Source organism: Tasmannia lanceolata, unplaced genomic scaffold (genome assembly GCF_043159265.1).
Source record: "Tasmannia lanceolata isolate RefF3 unplaced genomic scaffold, GAP_Taslan_0.1 ptg000018l, whole genome shotgun sequence".
NCBI classification, from domain to species: Eukaryota; Viridiplantae; Streptophyta; class Magnoliopsida; order Canellales; family Winteraceae; genus Tasmannia; species Tasmannia lanceolata.
The window spans coordinates 5,186,495-5,207,521 of NW_027518695.1; the positions used below are offsets into that span (position 1 = coordinate 5,186,495).

A 21,027-nucleotide genomic window follows, 5' to 3' on the forward strand; every position below is an offset into this window, starting at 1 on the left:
CATACCTGTTTCAAACTCTTACTCGAATGCATCAACTGAATCATTTGATTCTTTCGGTTAAAGATTCTAAACAAAATCTATTTGTTGGGAAATGTTATATTTTTGAGATGTCATTTCTACCAGAAATTTACATGCCGTCAGTTGCAAACCAGTCAGGATCAGAACAGATTTTTGCCCGGGAATGCTTTTGTAATGCTTTTCTTCTTACTACAAAGCTTTTGTCATTAATCCAAAAAAAAAAGAAGAAAAACATAAAAATGGTGATGAATTGGGATGAGGTTACAATTCACAGCCTCATGGCATGCTGCCTCTTGGAATATACATGTTGAAATAATTACAAAAAATGCTCCATTGTATTGTATGAAGACTGACTACAGAGAGAGAACACATGCTATTTGTTTGAGGGGACTTAAAAGTACTGCTTAATTATTCACCATACTTGTCCATGTCATAAAACTCGATGTTCTTGTATTTTTGGGATATGATCTCTGCTTGAACTTTTCGTGCGGTGTCAGTTGCGCACCCAACCAGAATAAGAACAGATGTGCCGGCGAATCCACGAAATGCGGTCAAGTGCGAGATTTGTTCTATCACAGCAGGTCCAGCAGCCAGCACTGCCAGAAAGGTGGAACCCAGAACCGATATCCGGCTAAGAACCTGTTTTCAACCAAAAACTAGTAAAAACATATCCTGAAAGCTAAACAATCCCATCAGATGTTCCATGCTTCTAATAGAAGTGATTCCAACTGGATGCATGTAAGTTCGCTAAGTAAGTTCGCTAAGCATGAATGGGAGAGAGCAAACATCCATTTTCCACTTCAGGTTTTATCTTTATCTAGTTATTAAATGAAACTGTACCTATTCCGCATTATTGTAAACAAAAAAGCAGCTTGCATTTCTTTTTCTAGCAAGAAATTGAGGGGGAGAGTAAAGATTTAAGAAGATGCTTTAACCAGGTAGCAGTAAAGTCTCTATATTGAACAAAACCCAAATCATGAATACCTTTGAAAACTATTTTAGAACCTGATGCTTTTATTTTTCCTCTTGAAGGGTGCTTATGTCACAAAATTGTATTACACAAGCATATTTTCTACAGCAGATGAATCTTTAAATATGATTAGTGAGAAAAAATAAACAATATTAAAATGTAAATAAAGATCCGTTGGGTTTCTTGAGAACCTCCTACATGTTGGGCATGTAGTGGGGGCTATAAGTACCCAGTTGATGTTTGCAGGGAGGGGTCATTCCTTGCTTCATGAGATGCCACCGACAATTCTGGCCGGTTATAATCAGCAGAATAACAACATAATGTAATCACCTTGCTTTGGAGTGTAGGTCGGAGGCCACATCCAGCAATGAAGCATTATAACATAATGATACTTAAAAAAATGTGATGCTTTACTATAATATCAAGATCTCATCAGTGTTAAGTAGATAATGGACGGCCTGAAATCAGGTGCACTACATCACTATTATTTGTAATGGAGAACTTCAAAAATATAGATGAAGTATTTAATATTCCACGAAAGTGTAAGCTTTGCACCAACATATGAACTCTATTTCCACTAAGAAATGAAATTACAGTTAATAGATGTCTACAAGCTGTCCAACAACTCAAAAGTATCAGATTCTCAGTAGACTTACCGTTTTAATGAATAAAGCTGTGCTTTTCCCAGGTCGGACAAGTGGGATGGAAGCACCTTGGCGCTTCAACTGCTCGCTGACATCATCCGGGTCCAATTGCAGAAAAGTATAGTAGTAATTGAAGAAAGCTATTAATAGTATGTTGGTAGGGAGATACCATGTACCTATAAGAATTGATCAGATTAGGGGCCTGACAGTTTGGAAACTTTTATCTATTAGAAAAAAGAACTTCAACTGTTAAACGCTAAGAAAACAATGAATTGCTTAAACACAGGCATTAAAAATATAACCCACTACTATTTATTTTTTAGTATAGGTATGCTGTATCAAACCCACAACCTCACAGTTGTGACACAAAGCACCTTCCAACTGAGAAAAGGGTTCAAGCGAGGACAGTCCAGCATTTTTATGCTTGGATACATTGTACTTCCTGTTTATGCTGCGTATTCTTTTATGTAGCAAATCTTGCCGAATAATCATTTGTCGTCTGAATAAACCCTCCCCTAGCAAGAAATCATCTACCTCCTTGGTTTCCCTCCTAAAATATGAAAATGACACATCTAAAATTCTAAACCTCTTATCAAATACAATATCTCATCGATCATGTTTGCTCTCCTTGCAGTCCCAGCCTTCCATTTGTTACCCGAGCAATAAGTTTGAGTACCACGCTCTACCAAAAGCTTGCACAACAAGTCATCCCAAAAGAAGGCTGTTGAAGAAGGCCCATGCAACCTCCTGCTCTTAATGGACCCTAACAGGTTCTCATCACTTTTGCCTCCATTGCCCCTGAAAACAGAAAGTTTTATAAGACAGCTGTGAGGCTAGCCATGCTGTACGGCTCAGAATGTTGGCCCACCAAAAGGCAGCATGTGCATAAGATGAGTGTAGCGGACATGCGAATGCTTAGATGGATGTGCGGCCACACAAGGTTAGATAGAATTAAAAATGAAGACATTCGTAAAAAGGTGGGGGTGGCTCCAATCGAGGAGAAGATGAGAGAGCACCGCTTAAGATGGTTTGGACATATCCAACGTAGGCCTTTGGATGCTCCGGTGAGAAGAGGTGACTCGTGCCAAATTGAGGGAGTAAAAAGAGGTAGGGGTAGACCGAAAATAACATGGGTAGAAACAGTGAGGAAAGACTTGATAGCTAGGAACATAACAGAGAACATAACCTTGGATAAGATAGAATGGAAGAAAATGATCCACGTAGAAGAACCCAACTAGAACCAGGATTAGAGCCGGGTAGATCCCTTTTACCTTCTTCATGAATTTTGTTTTCTAAAGGATTCATTTAGCCGACCCCAAGTAGCTTGGGACAAAGGCTTTGTTGAGTTGAGTTGAGTTGCCCCTGAAAACACTATGAATACCTGCGGGACGCAGGTTATACAAGATGAGTTTACTCGGAAATTAAGTTAGAGGGTCTCAGTGAGTTATGGCACCCTTCCTGCCGCTGTTATATCCAAACTAGGTCCACTTCTCATTCCCTCCTTCCAACTCCAACGAATTGCACTGAAATACCTAAACCTTTTCTAGGTCCAAACAAAGTATCAATCTTTTTATCTCTCAACTTCCTATCCAAATATCCTGTTGCTTCTTTCATTCCAAATCCCCAAAGTACCGTGTAAGGGATGTTTTTCTTTTCTCACAAAATCTGTCCATAACCACCAAGCAGCACATCAAAGTTCTTGTCTAAAACACACACACCATCATTAAAAGATTGAGGAATTCAAGATTCTTCTCATCATCTTGCAGTGGATAATCAGTGGTTTCCTTCCATTGGTTGCAAAAAATATAAGATTAAATCTAGTTAAGACTTAAGAGCCAACTTAGAAAATGAAAGATTAAACAGCTTCTGCAAATAGGTTGAAACTCCAAAATGGTCCAAGATGAATATCATGCATAATTTTAGAGATATTGTAAATGATTACATGAAGCGGTTTCTGTTCCTTGGCCAATGGCCAACTAATTTAATTAACACAAAGCAATATTATTATTCTACAAGTACAATAGCAACAGGATTGAAAAGTTATAACCACAATCTACTTAAATTTCTGTATTAGAACCACAGATCAATATAAATACAGTTTTTTCAGTTGAATCCACAATATCACCCATAAAACCAATGAATAATCAATTATGAGCTTCATACAAGTTCATGTTTTAATAGCTTCCATTGGTAATAATAATAAAGGGTATGCCTTACCTCCGGGATTTAAAGCAACTGCAGCTTTTTTCAAAGCAGCAATACCAGTGAAGCGTGCTAATGTACCAGGAAGAGCCAATGATGATGTTGAAAATATGATAGGCATAACACCAGAACTATTCACCTGCTTAACCAAACCTGTTAGATTATATCAAAAATATCCCAATGCGTCTTAAAACACAACAAAATGTACTATTCATGGAGAAACATGTAGGATTCTATGCATGAGCCTAAAACTCTAGACAATGCTATAATTATATTGCCTGCACACTCCGGCAGTCAACCATATAGGATTAACACCAAAAAGCTGTTTGTAATTTTATAGCACCATCAAGCACGCCGATTTTTTTTTTTTTTGAAAGGTAATAGATTGGTGGCAGTTCGACCATATCCAGAACCAGGTTTAACTGTGTCGAGGGGTGCTCTCCCGACTCGGTGAGTCAGCCTGGCAGCTGCTAATAAAGTTATCTGAGCAGTCGTTCAACATCACACCACCAGTGGGCCCCCAATAACTCGAGATACAAGCTCCAACCAAAGAGTTCGGCAAGCACGCCAATTATAATCTAGGAAAATAACATTAGTTAACAAGAGCTCCATGTACGAACCTTAAAAGGAAGATAGGCTGATTTTTGAAGTCCTCCACTTCTACTACTGTACCTTGAAGCATAATTAAGTGGGATTTTCCTCTCAGCTTCCTGCAACCCTTTGTTGAGAAACTTGTTAACACATGACAAATGTTTCAACCAAACTGACTTGAATGGAGGAATCAGACATTACCTGGACATATACGATACCAAGAACTAATAAGAAGAATGAAACAACAATGGCGACAAGTCCAATGTAGTTTCCATCCTGAAATGCTTCTGCAACTGTCCTCCCAAATGATGCAGGCAAGTATGAAATAATACTTGTGAAGATCAAGAGAGATGTTCCATTTCCAAGTTTTAGGTCAGAAATCCTTTCCCCGATATAAGTTGTTAGTACTGATCCAAGTGTCAATAGTGTAACGGTTGATAACACCCATTCTGTACTAAAATCATTGACATATGGACGAAGATAAAGTACTTGCCCAATAGCCTGTCATAGAAAGTAGAAAGGGTTATAAAGAATATTGAGTTGCGAAGTACATTATTAAATCTATCTGTGGAAAGAAATGCTAAGGCATGCATTAGCCTAAATTTTCGTAGGAGATAGAAGGTCCGCTATCAAATTCCAAAGCATCTAACAAAACTAGGAATGTAAAAGCAATGTTTTAGCACATAGAAGTGATTAATTCATAGTTTATTAAGTTTTAGTCTCTATTTTCTCCTTACAATACCACAATGCCTATTAACCTTTCGCATTATGTTCCGTTTCTTTATGCATCCCTACTTTTTCTCTTTGCATTTACTAAGTTAAAACAAAATTGATCTCTTGATCCAACTAATGCCTACACATCATTTGGATCATGGTCTGCATTTGCAGGCCTCCCTATGAATAAATTATTATCAATAGAAGGTACTTCTTGAGTTCATATCTACTTTACTATACAGTATCCAAAGTCCAAACAGCTATCTGGCAGAACCATTTTCTCCACTTTTCATCCTTTTGCCTGCAGTAGTATATGCGATAATGCAGATTCTGTTTAAAAGTTTTTCTGCTGTTTAAAGGCATTTTGGGAATTTCTGCATTAGTCATTTTAACTGCCTTAGCAGGAGGTCTGGAAATCTTTTCTAGATAATAGTAAACATGATGCTTTTCAGTAGGCATGGGTGGAATGGGATGCCTTATCTCATGGACAGAATGGAATTTGGTGTTAAATGGTGTGGGTGGATGCTGAATTGCATTTTTTCAGCGTGGTGTTTGATTTTGGTTAATGGCTTTTGTAAGGCTACAAGTGGCTTATGCCAGGGTGATCCTTTATTGCCGTTTTTTTACCATTATGGAGGATTCCGTTGGTAGAATGATGTGGAAAGCTAGTTCTACAGGTCTAATAGAAAGGTTTAAGGTCGGCCAGCCAGGGTTGGAAGTGAATCATCTTCAGAATGCTGTTTTTTTAATGGTCATCTTCAGAATGCTGATGACACGCTCCTTTTTAGTAGCCCTGGCTCTTAGAAAGTTAAAAAAATCTGAAAGCGATTCTGAGATGCAATGAAGCTACTATTGGTCGGCGGATAAATTTTCTTATGGGAGTCCGGTTAGGAATATAAGACTGGAGTTTTTGGTGACTTCTTTCTACTACCAGTCTACCATTAATCTCACCACTTTTGTCTATCCCCCATCGGAGAGCGTGGTGTTTACCATGGCCACTGTGCTTTGTCTTTGAAAGATACTAAGTTCGTTGACCACATGTTGCTCCACTATAATTTTACTCGTACGATATGGTGTTTCATCCTGGTTCTATAGTTTATCTTTTTTAGTCTTGGGCCTTTGCCCCGTGTCCATCAAGAGGTAGAACGCTTTGGAACCTATTTCTCAAGGCCACATTAAAGGAAAGGAATGAGAGTCTTTAGAGGTATTCACTATATCAAGAGGCAGATCTTCTCAACATCGATACTTTTGGTGACGACTCTTCCAAGTTTCCATGGTATTACAATTACCCAGTGTTTAAAAACGCGGATGCGGGTCAAAATGCACCCAAGAAAAATCCTCGTCGACTCAGGGCGGATGCGGCCAAGAACGAGGGTTGACGCAGCTGAGTACTTGGTTGACACGGTCATAACTCGGGAGTCAAAGGATATTCTATTGACTCTGTAGGGCAAAATGTGGAACATGGCCAAGGGAAAAAGGAGGCGACTCCGGAGAGCCACGATGACATGAGGGAGTTTTATACCACTTTCCATAATTCTCGAGAGGAAATATGGGTGAGCAATTGTAGAAAGGAGCATCTGAAGCCGCGATAGGGTCTTCCCCCTCTTGGGTTTTTGAAGCCAAACTTTGATGGGTCGATCTTAGGTAATTTGAGTCCAGATGACATTGGGGGTCTACTTAGGAGCTCTGCGAGAAAGGGTTCTATTGGCGAGAAAGACTCAAATGAGGTTGCGGGTGCTTGCTCTTCTAAGAGGTATAAGGCTGGCTGATGGATCATTCTCAAATTGATGATCTAATTATTGAGGGAGAATCCCTTAATGTGGTTAGATGGATCAAAGATGGGGTTTGATTCCTGTGAAGGTTTGCTGACGCTACTAAGAAAATTCTTGAAAAGATTGATGAGACATCACATTTGGCAATCAGCTAAATACGATGCCGATCACCTTGCCTGTTCTGGAGTCAAGAGAGTTGACATTATTACTTTTGATCAGCTCCCTCCCTTAGGAGTTTTGTTGGTTTTTTTTTTTTTTTTCTTTTAGTTGCTTTTTTTTCCTCTTTTCTGTTTGTTTAAAGTCAAACCTCCTCGGTTTTTTATTTATGAATTCTCTATCATTCAAATAAAAAAAAGTAAACAAGAGGTGATAAGCAATCTTCAATGGAAACTATGCCCCCCCCCCCCCCCCCCCCCCCCCGCGCGGCTCTTTAAGTTCGAAGAAGGGCCTAAACTAGCATGGCAATAGACTCCCTATAAGAACATCCAAACTTCTATATCCATTCTACATTCAATCGTGTTTTTCGAAAGATAACTTCATTAGAGAAGAAGAAAAAAATAGTTGGAGGGCCGAGATGGCCCTGCCACAAAATAACAAGAAAAAAAAAATAAAGACCCACCAGCCATTACTAGGCTATCGGAATAAAATTAAAAACAAGGATTAATCTATTGGTTCCATCCCTATCATGCTCATCAGCCATTGCATTAGTACTATATGAGAGACAGGAATGGAAGAGTTGGAGCACAAATATTGATATGCAAAATGATATTCGCCATTCTTCAAGCCCAAAGCACGTTTTCTTGGTCCAAACAACAGCAACTGTGTTATTGGGGGATTTAAAGCTATGCCACACTCTATATTCAATCAATGACTTCTAATAAAGAGGTAAGTTAAAGTCAAAATGGCAATGCCCAGACTACACAAGATATAATAATGAGTAAAATGGATTACTTTGTGCATAAAAACGTTGATCCAATAAGACTTTACTGAGTATAAAAAAATACCAAAGGTTGTCTTGTTCGCCATTTTCTAATATGCTTGTCACAAATGTAAAAAAGTTGAAGTGCAATTTGGACAGCTAGATGAAGCAGATATAGGGCATATCAAAGAAATCATTAACCCTTCATATGCATCATATTTGTCTATCCAATCACCACTCTAAATTTGAAGTCCTTTACCTGTACTACTGCAAACCCAACAGACGCATAGCGAGTATACTGAAGAACCTTCTTCCTTCCTGCTTCACCCTCTCTCTTCTGTAGGTCTTGCAACTTGGGATAAATCTGTGTAAGTAGCTGAAATACAATCTGTGCATTGATAAAGGGAACAATACCAAGGGAGCATATCCCTAACCGACCAATGCCTCCACCAGAAAATGAATCCAACGTGCTCAACAGACTATTCTGGTCCAAGTTACCAACAAAAGCCTCTCGGTTGACTCCACCTAAAGGTATGTATATCCCAAGTCGGGATAAGGCTAAATATCCTAAGAGCTTCAGAAACTTTCCCGGCAGTGGGCCTTTGAAAAAGTCACCAATGTCGATGGAACTATCTTCGATTGCAGCTGCCAATATCAAAGTAAGCAATCAAGTGAGATACCAGACTGTCAAATAAATTAGATCACTTCACCACCTATTTCTAAGTGTGACCCTAGCATAAGTGGCTATGATGTTATATTGTGAAGTCGAAATAAATTTAATCCCCAAAAACATCAGAGAATTATTACATATACCCATTAAAATGGAAATCCCGGAGCATCTGTAGGCCTAGTCATTTCACTTCCATTTGTTGAATATCAAGTACCTTCAGTTTACGTATAGAAATAAGGTGAAACCATCTCGGTCGGCTCTTTTATTAACATGTGTGTTTACCTTAAAAAAAAAGAAATAAGGTGCAACCAGTTGATTGTTTAATGAGAATTTCCTTCCTAGTTTCTCAAGTTAACGAAGAACCATAGCTTCTCAAGTTAACGAAGAACCATAGCTTCTCAAGTTAACGAAGAACCATAGCTTTTCCCACCCATATCTATGGGTTTTATCTTGCATTTCCATTCCATAATGTTCTATGCCTTGATTCCCAGGGTGTCAAGATGAGATTTGACTATTCCTTCTGCAACTTCAGGATCTTCCTGTTTGATGGGTTAAGCACCTAGTATTAGGAATATTTATGCACCTGGAGTATGTCCAAAAAAAAGGGAGGCCTAGTTCACGAAGCTCCCGCCATTGCGGGGTCTGGGGAGGGCAAGATGTACGCAGACTTACCCCTGCTTTGCAGAGAAGCTGTTTCCGTGACTCGAACCCGTGACCACCAGGTCACCCTGGAGTATGTCCAAAAGCAGATTTTAAATATTGGTTTAATATTGTTTATAATTTGGTGCTTTAATGTGGAACACACACACACACACGCACGCACACGCACACGCACACGGGCGCACACGCACACACACACACACAAAGAAGGCATTTCGCGGACTGGCTGTTGCATGAGAGAGCAGCCACCTCGGATGAATTAAATGAATAAGACAAAATCTGTTGAAAAGTGAGCCACCTCGGATGAATTAAATGAATAAGACAAAATCTGTTGGAAATTGAGCCTATGTCGCTGCTCTCTCAAGCATCAGGCGGCCCGCAAAATGCCTTCTGTGATGGTCCCTAGCAAATCCCTATAGGCATATATCATCCAATAGATTCACAATTCCTATCAAGTAATTTGATATGATCCAGGCAATATCTTAGCAATAAAATTTAGTTTTTTTTATTGGACTATTGGACATATGTTATTTTTTATGCAGTATTTTAGTTGATTTATTAACATTTTATTTAGCTTAGATGTAGGGGGATGTCCACATCCGCCTATGACCTACCTTACCCCCATTTTCCATAGCCCAATTATCTTTTTAAACCCATCTTTTAGCCTTTTTAGCCCTGGCGTACATATTTCTTATTTCATATTGGTTAAACTTCCACATAAAGTCCTTTTAATGCCTTCTTTTAGCGTATTGGTCAAACATATAGCCCCACCACCTAAATAACTCAATTCGCTCATATAAAAACCTAGAAACTCCATCACATCTCATCCCTTTCTCTTGTCTCCTCCCCTCTACTATTACTCTCTCCCTCCTGCTCTTTGTCTCGTTCTTTGCCCCCCCACCCAAAAAAAAAAAAAAACCTACATCCTTTTATCCCTTTCCCTTTTTCTCAATTTCCATCCAGTTGGGTTCATAAACTGCTCTCCCTCGATTGTGCATATAAAGTATAAACCATTCCCTCGGTTAGGAATATAAATCGTTCCCCTCTTCCACTCCAACATTTCCCCCTCTTGACCTTAGGGCAGGTCTTGCCGCCAGGAAATTTTAATCATGACAAATCGGTGACTCCATAGTGGTGAGATAGGGGTAGGGCGCTAAAAATCCGGAAACAAGAATCCCGAAACCAGTGTGGAAGTTGCTAAAAACCAGGAAACAGAAACCCCACTCAAAATAGGATCGACTGTTTCCTGGTTTTTAGCCACTTCCACACTAGTTTCCGGATTTTTGTTCCCGGATTTTTAGCCACTTCACCTGCCGTACCCCTATCTCACCACTTTGGAGTCACCAATTTGTCATGAAAAATGTTTCCTAGTGGCCAAACATGCCCTTAATCTTTCTTAATCTTGATTTTTCTTGATTTTGATCTTTCTTTATCTGGATCTTTCTTGATCTTGATCCTTCTTCCTTTATATCTCATTATCTTGGTTGAGATCATCCCCTTTTCATCTCTACTCTAGCTATCTCTCTTCCCCCTCTTCGAAACCTCCTGCAACAAGATGACGCTCAAGGCTTGGTACCGCATTACAAGTACAGATTTCCTCTACATTCTTATTTTCATTACAATCTACCACTATTTTCCTCTTTGAGCCTCCCCCATTAGTTTTACACCCTTGCTTGTCTTAATCAGCCTACCCTCATTCCACTTAACCCTATACCCAATACATCCCTTACCTGTATCCTTTCAAGATTTCTTTGGACTATAGTTAGGGAGTTTGTTTTTATAGATTTGATTTGTTTGACAGGCCTAATTGGATATGTGATTAATGAGTTGAATTCCCCGATTTATAATCTACTGTATGGAACTTTCTAGGTTGATTTGATTTCTATTGGTGGAAGAACTCAAAAGCATTGAATCTTTATAAAAATTTAACTGTATTTTGATTTCTACTAGTTGTTTATTCTGTTATGAGAATGTATGGTGTTCTTTTTGCTGAAATTAGAACCTATTTACGCTCCATAAGTTCCCATAATTGATCTTTGAATCCTAAGTTCGCACCAAATTCGTATGAGTGACATAAATTCACATCAAAATGGTATCAAAGCTAGGTTTGCATCAAATTGGTATGAGAGCCAGGTTGCATCAAATTGATATCAGGGCCATGTTAGCATGATAATCAGAGATCCTTCTGGTCAAATCATGACGAGTTTATTGGATGCATACATAAGGTGAATGAATCCAAATTGTAACATAACTATGGGCTAAGAACCAAACCTGCAACTCCCCGAGCAGAAGAAGATTTTTCCTTCCTTGTACTTGATGTGCTTTCAAGGGATTGAGAGAAAAAGTCCACTATACCTTCCCAAGCAGCATTAAAACCCGAAGACGCTCCGTCATTCAAACCTAAAGGATCAAAAACTGAGATATCTCTCTGTTGATTATGCCTGCGAGGAACTCAAATTAGCGGGAAAACAAAACAGTAAACACTGCATAAAAAATTGCAAAAATGTGTAAAAGCATGATGATGAAGTTAAAATAATAATAGAATTTGAAGTCCCAGAAAGGAGAAGAACAAAAACCCTAATTTGAAGATGAATTGGAGAAGTCATTTGAAAGGAGAAATGAATTGAAGTACCTGGAGAAGGGGAGATGGGATTTCCATGTGGAGGGGTTGTTGGGTTTAGTTTGAGTAGAGAGGGTGGCTTTGCAAATTCGAGGGGAGTGTTTGGTAGGGGTTTTGAAAGCGGGAGAGGTGATAGAGAAGAGGGGCCAACAAACTTCCCCTACCGTTAACAACATTATCCTCCACTGGAACTTCCTCTGTCTTGTTTTCCCTCTTCTTACAACGATTGTTTGCAAAGGATAATCATTCTACAATCCAATACGCACGGTGCTTAGTACGCACCCCTAACCAAAACTCTCTCTCTCTCTCTCTCTCTCTCTCTCTCAACACACACACTTACACACGCCGGATTGCAAGAAAATATTTCTGATGTAAAAACTTTTCTTTGGAAATTTTTTTCTTTCCATGATCTGGAGGGAAATGTCATGGGTATAGTTAATTAATTAATTTGGAAAACACTTTGAAAACGGAACCCCTCTTGAAAATAAAGAAAAGAGTGGAAATGACTCTGGATTTCGTCATTTCTACCGTATTAATTGTGTTTCATGACTCTGGATTTCATGAACTGACCTCACAGCTGTCTTATAAAACTTTCCCTTTAATTTGGTAGTTATTTTACGGTAGCAGAACTCCTGAAACATGTTCCACTTCAACCAACCAGATCTTACATCAAGCGAAATTGCACTGACTCTCGTTGTCTTTTCTTTTTAATTTGCTTTGGAGAGCTTTTTAGGAATTAGAAGGGCGATGATTTTTTCACACACCCCCACGCCACCCCTGGATTATGCGCCCTCCTTTTAGCATGATATGATGTCAAAAAGCATTAAAGTCTGCCCACAATTCATGTTAAGAAGAGGGGGGATTTAAATTGCTGTGCTTTCTCAAATTTCATACCTATGCACGGGTTCAGTATCCACCCCCCCCCACCCCCCAAACACACGGACAATTATCGTGATTTGATGTCAAAAAACGTAAAAGGAGGGACATAATCCTATTAGCGCGCCGGGGTAGCGAAAAAATCATCTCCCTTGTAAAACCCCTTCGACAGCTCGTTAAAAAAAGAACAGGTTGATCAGTGCAAGAATCAAAGCATGGTAGTGCCAGTATCAGTACCTATCATAAATTGAAGCTCCCTGAGTAAATAAAAATTTGAATATGGTTGGTCCAAATTTTTTTGGTGTAAAAAAGTAGGAAATTTTAGAAATATATTAACTTTTCAAATATTTTCCAGAAATTTCCTAGAATCCAAATAGGGCCTTGCTCCGTTTGGATGCCAGAATTTTTTTGGTTCTTGGGACTTTTGTGGAATTTCCGCAGAAAACCCACGTTTGGTTGCTAGTTATATATAGTGGGCAAAAAAGAATCCCACAAACCAAAATAACCCCGCACGAAACCTAAAGCTGGAAAAAAAAATCCTAGGAACCAAAATAATCCCACACGAAATCCGAGGAACCAAAAGAAGAACTTTTTTCTTCCCAACAGTTCAAGCAACCAAACAAAGCGGGATTTTTTTTTCCCACCATAGTCCGGTCAACTAAACATGGGATTTTTATTTTACCGGGATACTTCCAGGGAGTTTTTTTTCCCACCAATCTCCCGGGAAGTTTTTTGTTCCACAAAAGTCCCAAGAACCAAAATAATTCTGGCATTGTCGAGTGCATTGCTTGTGAACATAAACCTCGTGATCAATTATGTAAATAATGCCGTAACGATTTGGCTGATTGTATAGCCAAATTAGGAACACCGATAGGGACTCATTATATATGGGGCGATCTTTACCCCAATGTGCACTTGCAAACCTTTCTATTTAAAAACAAAAAACAAAAAAGAGTTCGTATACACGGTCTTCAACCGACTATGAGGATTTTTTATGAGGTTTGGAGCCACAGCTTGCAACAGCTAGTAAAATTCCGTGGTGCCTAAAGTAAAATAAAAGAAAAGGTAAACTAGGACACCGCCTATGAAAATGTTAAGTAAAAATGAACCAGAATTTGAGTAAAAAAACTGAAATTTTAGACTAGTGGCATCGAAAATAGAGTTGATTGGAATGTGGCACCGTATGAATAAAAAGAACAAAATGCCCCCTGAGGGCGGTTGTACCTTATTTCAAATATTTCTCCCTCAATTTCCACCGCTGGTTTTTTTTATTTAGCCATGGTACATCACCTACCGCCGGGAAATGATATCACAAACCCAGCTTGTCTTATCTTTCTCTTTTTTTAATTGGCTTGTTAGAGCTTTTGGGGAATTATAATGAACCTTTGACAGCTTTTAAATACTAAAAGACAAGATGATTTAGTAAAAATATCAAAACATGGTTTTGCTGATATCATTTCCCAAATTTTATATATAACCAAAATCAGTGATATTATATATTAGTGATTTGCTGGGGTCCATCGCAAAAGGCATTTTGCAGCTGGTGTGTTGCATGTTAGACCAGCCACCTCGAACGAAGACAACAGCTTTTGTCTCGATTCAGAGATGGTTGACATGTGACAGACGAGCCGCGAAATGCCTTTTAGGATGGACGCTAGCAATTCCTTATATATTAATATGTAAAAATATAGAAAATATCAACTACCCCCTTGAGAAAAGATTTTTCGATAAAAAGTTTATATACAACCAAAATCACCTCCAATCCAGCAAAATCATTAACTCCCACTTAGTTACTGTCTTTCAATTTTATACTTCTAAATATTTTAAGAGAGTCAATTAGACTATACTTAAATTATTTAATACAAATAAATGATAAGTGGTGTGTAAGTGACAGATAAATATGGATTCAATCGACATGATTCATATCCAATTGTGCTCAAATCCTGTCTATTAACGTTCAGATCCTTTGGATCAAACCACCACATCCTCCACTCTAAAAACCGGCACAAGGTTGGGTTTATGGCTAGGTAAAAACTCTCAGTCAGGCTAGCAAGAAAGTACAACGTTCAACTTCCCATCCTTTTCTTATCCATTCGACCTTTTCCGAAGTACCCTTTTTTACAATGAAAATGATAGGATATAATACTACAAAAAAGTGGGTGAGGTGAAATAGAATATTAAAGAGGTTTTAACCTTTCCTGTTAAACTAGAACATGGCATTCTTGGCTGTTTGTGTGCCCATAAAACAGAAAGATGCTTGCAAGGGCCCATATGTTTAAATGGCAGGATCTCTTTCTACTTTCTTATCATTTAACCATAATTGGGATACCAAAAACCTCGGTTTCCCACACTCAAACCTTATCCTTCACTGCCCTGCCGACATTTTCTTTAACCAAACCAAACAAAATCATTTGCAGCAAAAGGAATCGGAAGAATATAAAACAAAGAGAACCCATAAAGACAAAGTGGCGATCAGATATCTTCTTTAAGAATAAACTGAATTAATTCAAATATACAGATGATTGTAACACATCTCTAGATGGATTGGGAAAACAGCAACCAATTTCCTTAGCTTTGTCAAATACATATATGATCTGAATCTGAATACCAAACCACACCCAAGCAAGAATAAAGACTCTAATCTTACCTATAACAAATCATCAATTCAAGAGAAGAATGACTGACAGACAGCGAAAAAGGATAGAAGAACTCCAAGGGGAGAAAGATTATAAAAATTCTATCAGGGCACTTCAAAGACCATAAACTTATTTATTAGGATGGAATTCCTCCTCGGCCACTGTTTGCGGAGGCGAATTATCAAACTTCAATGGGACGATATTGAACAACCTTTGTTGGGAGAATCAAGAGCATAATCAATCAAGATTTAACGATGCCAACATGAGGTGTGGCATCGAAATTCAGATTGGATGACTGAAATGATGGGTTTTTTCTTATCTCAGCTCATTTGCTCCCCAATTAGATCAAGACCCACGAGGAGAAACGACACTCCTTGGAAGAGTAGAAAATAGAAGTGGACACCTTGAGCAGATAGCAGGCTCCTGAGCGCTGCAGTGAGTAGGAGAAAAGCCAATGCGAGCTCTTTCTTGTAAATTTTGTTTACCTTTTTCACTGCAGGGGGAGCTTTTGGCTGTTCTTTCAACCTGTTCAGCTCATCGAGCTCACTCTCCGAAACACCTCTGTGAATTTGAGGATGGTTCGTGATCTTTGATTCTCTCTCGGCAGCAGCTATTAAATCAGATTCGGATGATCTACCTGCCTTTTTAGTGACAACCCACTCGTACGAACTCCCTAACTGGAACAATCCGGCTACCATGGCATTGAACTTAGTCACTGACATTGTGTTCTCAAATAAAAGGTAGGGGACAATGAAAGGGAATGATTTCGGAGCAGGTAGAATGTTGAGAAACGACATGAAAACAGGGATATAGCAAATAACCCACACGGGCAACTCGGCCTCAGGTACGAACATTGTTAGAGGGAGAATTATGCAAAATAATGTAAAAGAATAGAACGGAAGGATCAGCTTCCTCAAGAGAAAAAATAGCAGTACTAAATTTGCTTTCTTCCATACTGATATCTGCAAAACAAAATTAAGGGCTCCTCATAAAATTGTGACAGAGGGTGACTGGATAAGAAAAGGTATGGTGCTATGAATAATCAAAAGTAGGAAATTCAGGGGAAAGGTAAGGTTGTAATAAATCAAAACTAGGAAAGTTAGAGTAATGGTAAGGTTGTAATTAAAACTAGTAAGATGACAAACCTTGGAAGTTATAATAGCAGGGAGACATAAGCGGAAAAGGTGCATTGGACCAGAATGCCATCGATGTTGTTGTTTCCGGTAAGCCTCATAAGATTCTGGAACCTCACAGAGGACCTGGAAAATACTCTCACAATTAGGATCAACAAACATTAATATTTAAAGCTAAGCAGGATAGAAATTACAGCTTTCCATGAAGAAACAATACCTTGACATCATTGAGGAAGATGAACTTCCACCCGTTGAGATGGGCACGAACGGCAATATCCATATCCTCTACTGTTGTTCTCTCAAGCCAACCACCAGAGTCCTCCAGAGCTTTGATTCTCCAAACACCAGCGGTACCATTAAAACCGAAAAAGTTTAAGAAAATGCCATTAACTTGCTGTTCCACCTCAAAGTGGAAGCATAGATTAATGTTTTGGAGGCGAGTTAACAAGTTCTCATCCTTGTTTACGAAAGCCCATCGAGCCTGAACCAGCCCTAGTTCAGGATTGTTCTGCAACACAGTAGAGAAGGGAGTGATAAACTAGAAAAATTAAAGTTGATTGTTGTGGAATTTGCTAAGAGGGGAGGTATGGTTACCTTAAAATGTGGAACTGTTTGCTTGAGGAAATCTGGATTTGGTTGGAAATCTGCATCGAAAATTGCAACAAATTCATACCCTTTGACGTAGTCGCAATTCATGGCAGACTTGAGATTCCCAGCTTTATAACCAGTTCTAACCAAACGATGGCGATATATGATTTTGATGCCCTTTTGGCTCCACCTGGCAACCTCGGCTGAGATCAAGCGTACAATGTTTTCATCATCAGAATCGTCGAGAACTTGAATCAACAAACGATCTTTTGGCCAATCAATCTGGCAGACAGCAGAAATGGATTGCTCATATACCTGTAGGCAAAACCAGTTTGCAATCAATAATCAGGAAGAGTTCTTTTGGGGGTGAATATCATCAAAATGGACATTGGCGAGCTGGTACGAGTTCCTATTTCCCGTGGAGTATTCTCGGAATTCTATTGCCATCATCACTACTTAGAATTTGGGGTCTTTTTTTTAAAAAATGATATAATTAGGGGTCTTTAATAATGATAATATGGGTAACAACAGCCATTTAGTATGCAATCCACTGGTCCACTTCTTATACTGGACTATGAGCATAAACTAAATTATCATATCTTAAGGGGGAAAAGACTAGCAATTCTGACTTAATGGAAACTATACAAAAAAAGAAAAGAAAGTAAAAACAGGTAGTTGAGCTTCTTACCTCTCTTTCATTGCACATTGGTATCTGAACAAGAACCATGGGATACTCATATCCAGACCCTTCCACATCCTCAGAATTGAAGGGATCCCCTCCTTCAACTCTAGGCTTAATCTTCTTATACTTGATCCAGAAACAACCAATACATAAGACTAACCGATCTAGTGACTGGATAATGAAGAGGGCTACACAAAACTTTGACAAGGCTTGAATTGGAACCGCAATGTAATCCGCTCGAAATGACAACCACGAGATATAAACCATATGCAGCCACCCTTGGATCTCAGATGTCTGTGGGATATGCAAATTGGGTTTCCTAAAGTTCCAACCATTCAAGTGGGCGACCACCTCGAATGCAAGAATTGCCAAAGAAACAATTAGAAAACCTCTGATGAACTTGAACAGTAACTTCCCTTTACTCGATTTCTCTGACTCCATGGCCACTCCCTGTTGGAAAATCAACCTCTTCTTTACAGCCCCAAGCAATGCCCACAAGACGGTCGCAACCCAAGCAACGCAACCAACGGCTCGGTGAGCCCGGAGAAGCAACACCCATGTCAATTGCTTGGCGTTCTTCCCCCGGTTCTTATCGACCGGCCGAAATGCAGAACCAGGGCCATCAATTTCCACAACTGAGTAATTAGGGTTCTCCATTGTTACTACAACTGGAGTCCCCTTTCGTGTTTCCTTTGCCCACCAGTCAGAAAAATCAAACTTTGAAGCCATCTTCCCCCAAATTCACGGCAGAGAAAAAGACCTAACCAAAGAAACCAAACCCTAAATCTCCCCCAAAAAAGCCTTACTCACAACCCAGATCTCAAAATCAAGAAACTCAAAGAACCCATTTCAGGCTCCCCCATAAAAAACAAGATACCTACTCAAAACCTAAAAACCCACTTGTAACACTGCATTTCAGATCCAATGCAGCAAATAAGACTGAAGGAACTAGAGTCTCTCTCTACTACACACTACAAGATACCATTTGGAAAATAGCATTATGGAGAAAGGTATCTGCAGATGTAAAGCTCAAAACCATGTGCGTATTATTCAATATGACAAAACAAACAAATCGCACTTTTTAACTTAACAAAATATTACTATGGGTTGTTTGGCTCCTGCAAAGAGAAAAGCCCACACAAACTATACCCTACAAGAAAAACCCTAGAACTTCTAGACTACTCCATCTCTTTGTAAAATGGAAAAGAACCCATCTCTTTGTAACATGGAAAAGAACCCAGATAGGGTTTTGACAGTAGAGTGGAATTTAAGTCGTAGAACATGAACAAGATCATCAAAATAGCACACAAAAAATTAGAAAATTGGCAGAAAGGAATAGTTACAGGCAATGTAGATCCCAATCGACCTTGATCTCCTCCAAATCCGAGCTAAAATTGCAAGGACCCTCTGTTTCAGTTCCTCTTAAATATGGAATAGATTGCATAAAACCAGCCAACCCTCACGGTAAAAGAAAAAAATAAGCGGAAACTTTAAAAAACGGAAGGATACTGATATTCGCACTAAAAGTTTTTATAATGGAACGAACTCACCTTATTTTATTATTTAATTGGCGACTGAGAGATTTTTTAGAACTGTAATCGCCTTTGACAGCTGTTAAATTATAAAAGACAAGGTGACTTCGTCCCATTATCAAAAAATTGTAGTGGAATATCAAATGCCAGAAAGAAAAGCAAGAGAACGCCCGACGTTATGATGCCATTAAAGATGCATGTACGGTACATGCATGCATGAGTGTGATGTATGTAAAGCTTTGGTCAGGGCAAAGGAGATGGAACTCTAATCGAAATGACAAAATTACCCCTCAATGCGATCTAAGGTTTAAATTTGCATTGAGTATTTTAGTCATTTGCAAATACACTACCTGGACAAGTTTATTTCTGAAAAAGATTGGTTATTTCTTAATTAGTAATGTACTCAATGGTGTCTTTGATTGTAATGACAGTCAGCTAATAATAGAAGAGTTATGTCTCATTTGTTACTTTGAAGTCGTAACTCCGAAGAACGGAAGAAGCCTCATGAAATCTCCATATCAAATGTTTTTACCAATGTTTAATCGTGACAGAAAGGCATATTCTTCTGCAATTCCTTGCCATCTTTGGCATATTCTCTGCCTTCAAAGGAGACAGTTAATAACCATTTTTATATTGAAAAATCTTATAAAGGTTACTACTAGAAAGAGAGCTCATTAATCTTAGCCTACTGATATTGGCACTATCATGCTTTAACAACTGTACAAACTCACCCTGTCTTTTCATTTTAAATTGGTTCTAAGAGCTTTTTGGGAATTGTAATAACCTTTGATAGGCGTTTAAATAATAAAAGACGAGATGAGTTAGTGCAAATATCAAAACATGGTAGTGCTAATATCAATGGTCTAATATTATTTCAAAGATTGATGCTACGCCGATAGATCAATAATATACAACCATATTGTTACTAGAGGTGCAACTTGGACAAGGCTCAACTTGAAGCCGATGGGTTCAACCCGATTTTGGCTCCGGTTAGGTTGGCATTTCCTTGGGTTGGGTTAGGGTTAGAGAAAGCCAACCCAATTTAATTTTTGGTTGGCCCTTGGGCAACCCACGGCTAACTAGCCAGAATTTTTTTTTCATGATAAATTAGTGTCACCAAGAGCTGAGAGAGGGGGTGCGGTGGGTGGGAGGAGGAGAGACTCGAGAGAGGAATGAGTTGAGGGAGAGAACAGGCTAACAAATATCAGGAATAAGTTGAACAAATTCTAAATGGAGTTTTTTGTTTCTTGGTTTTTCAGGCTTTTCTTACCCTCTCCTCACTCAGTCCCTCTCGTATCTATCCCTCCCTCCACCCTCCCTCACCATTAGATAAGCTAATAGAAAAAAAAAAAGGGGGGGGGGGGGGGGGGGGGAATGATTTCTGCGCTCCAATGTTTTGATAAACATGCACTCCATTTTTTGTTGTGTAGTATTTGAAGGGCTGTCAGATGAATATTACAGTTCTCAAATAGCTCTTAAAGCCCTTTAAATACTACACGACAAACAAGTGGAGTGCATGTTTATCAAAACATTGGAGCTCTGAAATATTTCCAAAAAAAATCATGGTAACCAAACTTGCCCTAGGGTTATAGTTTTTTGTATTTTTACTTTTTACATTTTTGCCTTGGACCAATCCAAACCCAAATTGTTCCAACTGGACCCAATTGGAAAAATTCGGTTAGGTTGCGATTGAGAGGTTTAAAGGTGGGTTGGGTTAGGGTTGATACTCAAGGTTTTAAATTTCGTCCGAAATCTGAAATTATCCGAAATTTTGGATTTCGGTCAAGACCAAAACCGAAG

At 38.9% G+C, this 21,027-nt stretch overlaps 2 protein-coding genes across 2 annotated transcripts; both read right to left on the minus strand.

Annotated features, from left to right (window-relative positions):
• Nucleotides 1-255: 255 nt before the first annotated feature.
• SCY1 (SECY homolog 1) lies at nt 256-12,043 on the minus strand. Its single transcript, XM_077360507.1, has 8 exons — nt 11,793-12,043; nt 11,432-11,601; nt 8,090-8,475; nt 4,627-4,926; nt 4,455-4,544; nt 3,850-3,973; nt 1,645-1,808; nt 256-657 (listed from the first exon to the last, which is right to left on the minus strand). The coding sequence occupies exons 1-8, from the start codon at nt 11,954-11,956 to the stop codon at nt 427-429; spliced, it is 1,629 nt and encodes a 542-aa protein (XP_077216622.1). The 5' UTR covers nt 11,957-12,043; the 3' UTR covers nt 256-426.
• A 3,070-nt stretch (nt 12,044-15,113) lies between these two features.
• On the minus strand, nt 15,114-19,140 carry LOC143851165 (putative xyloglucan glycosyltransferase 5). The gene is made up of 5 exons (XM_077360506.1): nt 17,702-19,140; nt 17,020-17,328; nt 16,643-16,933; nt 16,438-16,551; nt 15,114-16,254 (listed from the first exon to the last, which is right to left on the minus strand). Exons 1-5 carry the CDS (start codon nt 18,422-18,424, stop codon nt 15,613-15,615), a joined length of 2,079 nt encoding a protein of 692 aa, XP_077216621.1. The 5' UTR covers nt 18,425-19,140; the 3' UTR covers nt 15,114-15,612.
• Between the last annotated feature and the right edge of the window lie 1,887 nt (nt 19,141-21,027).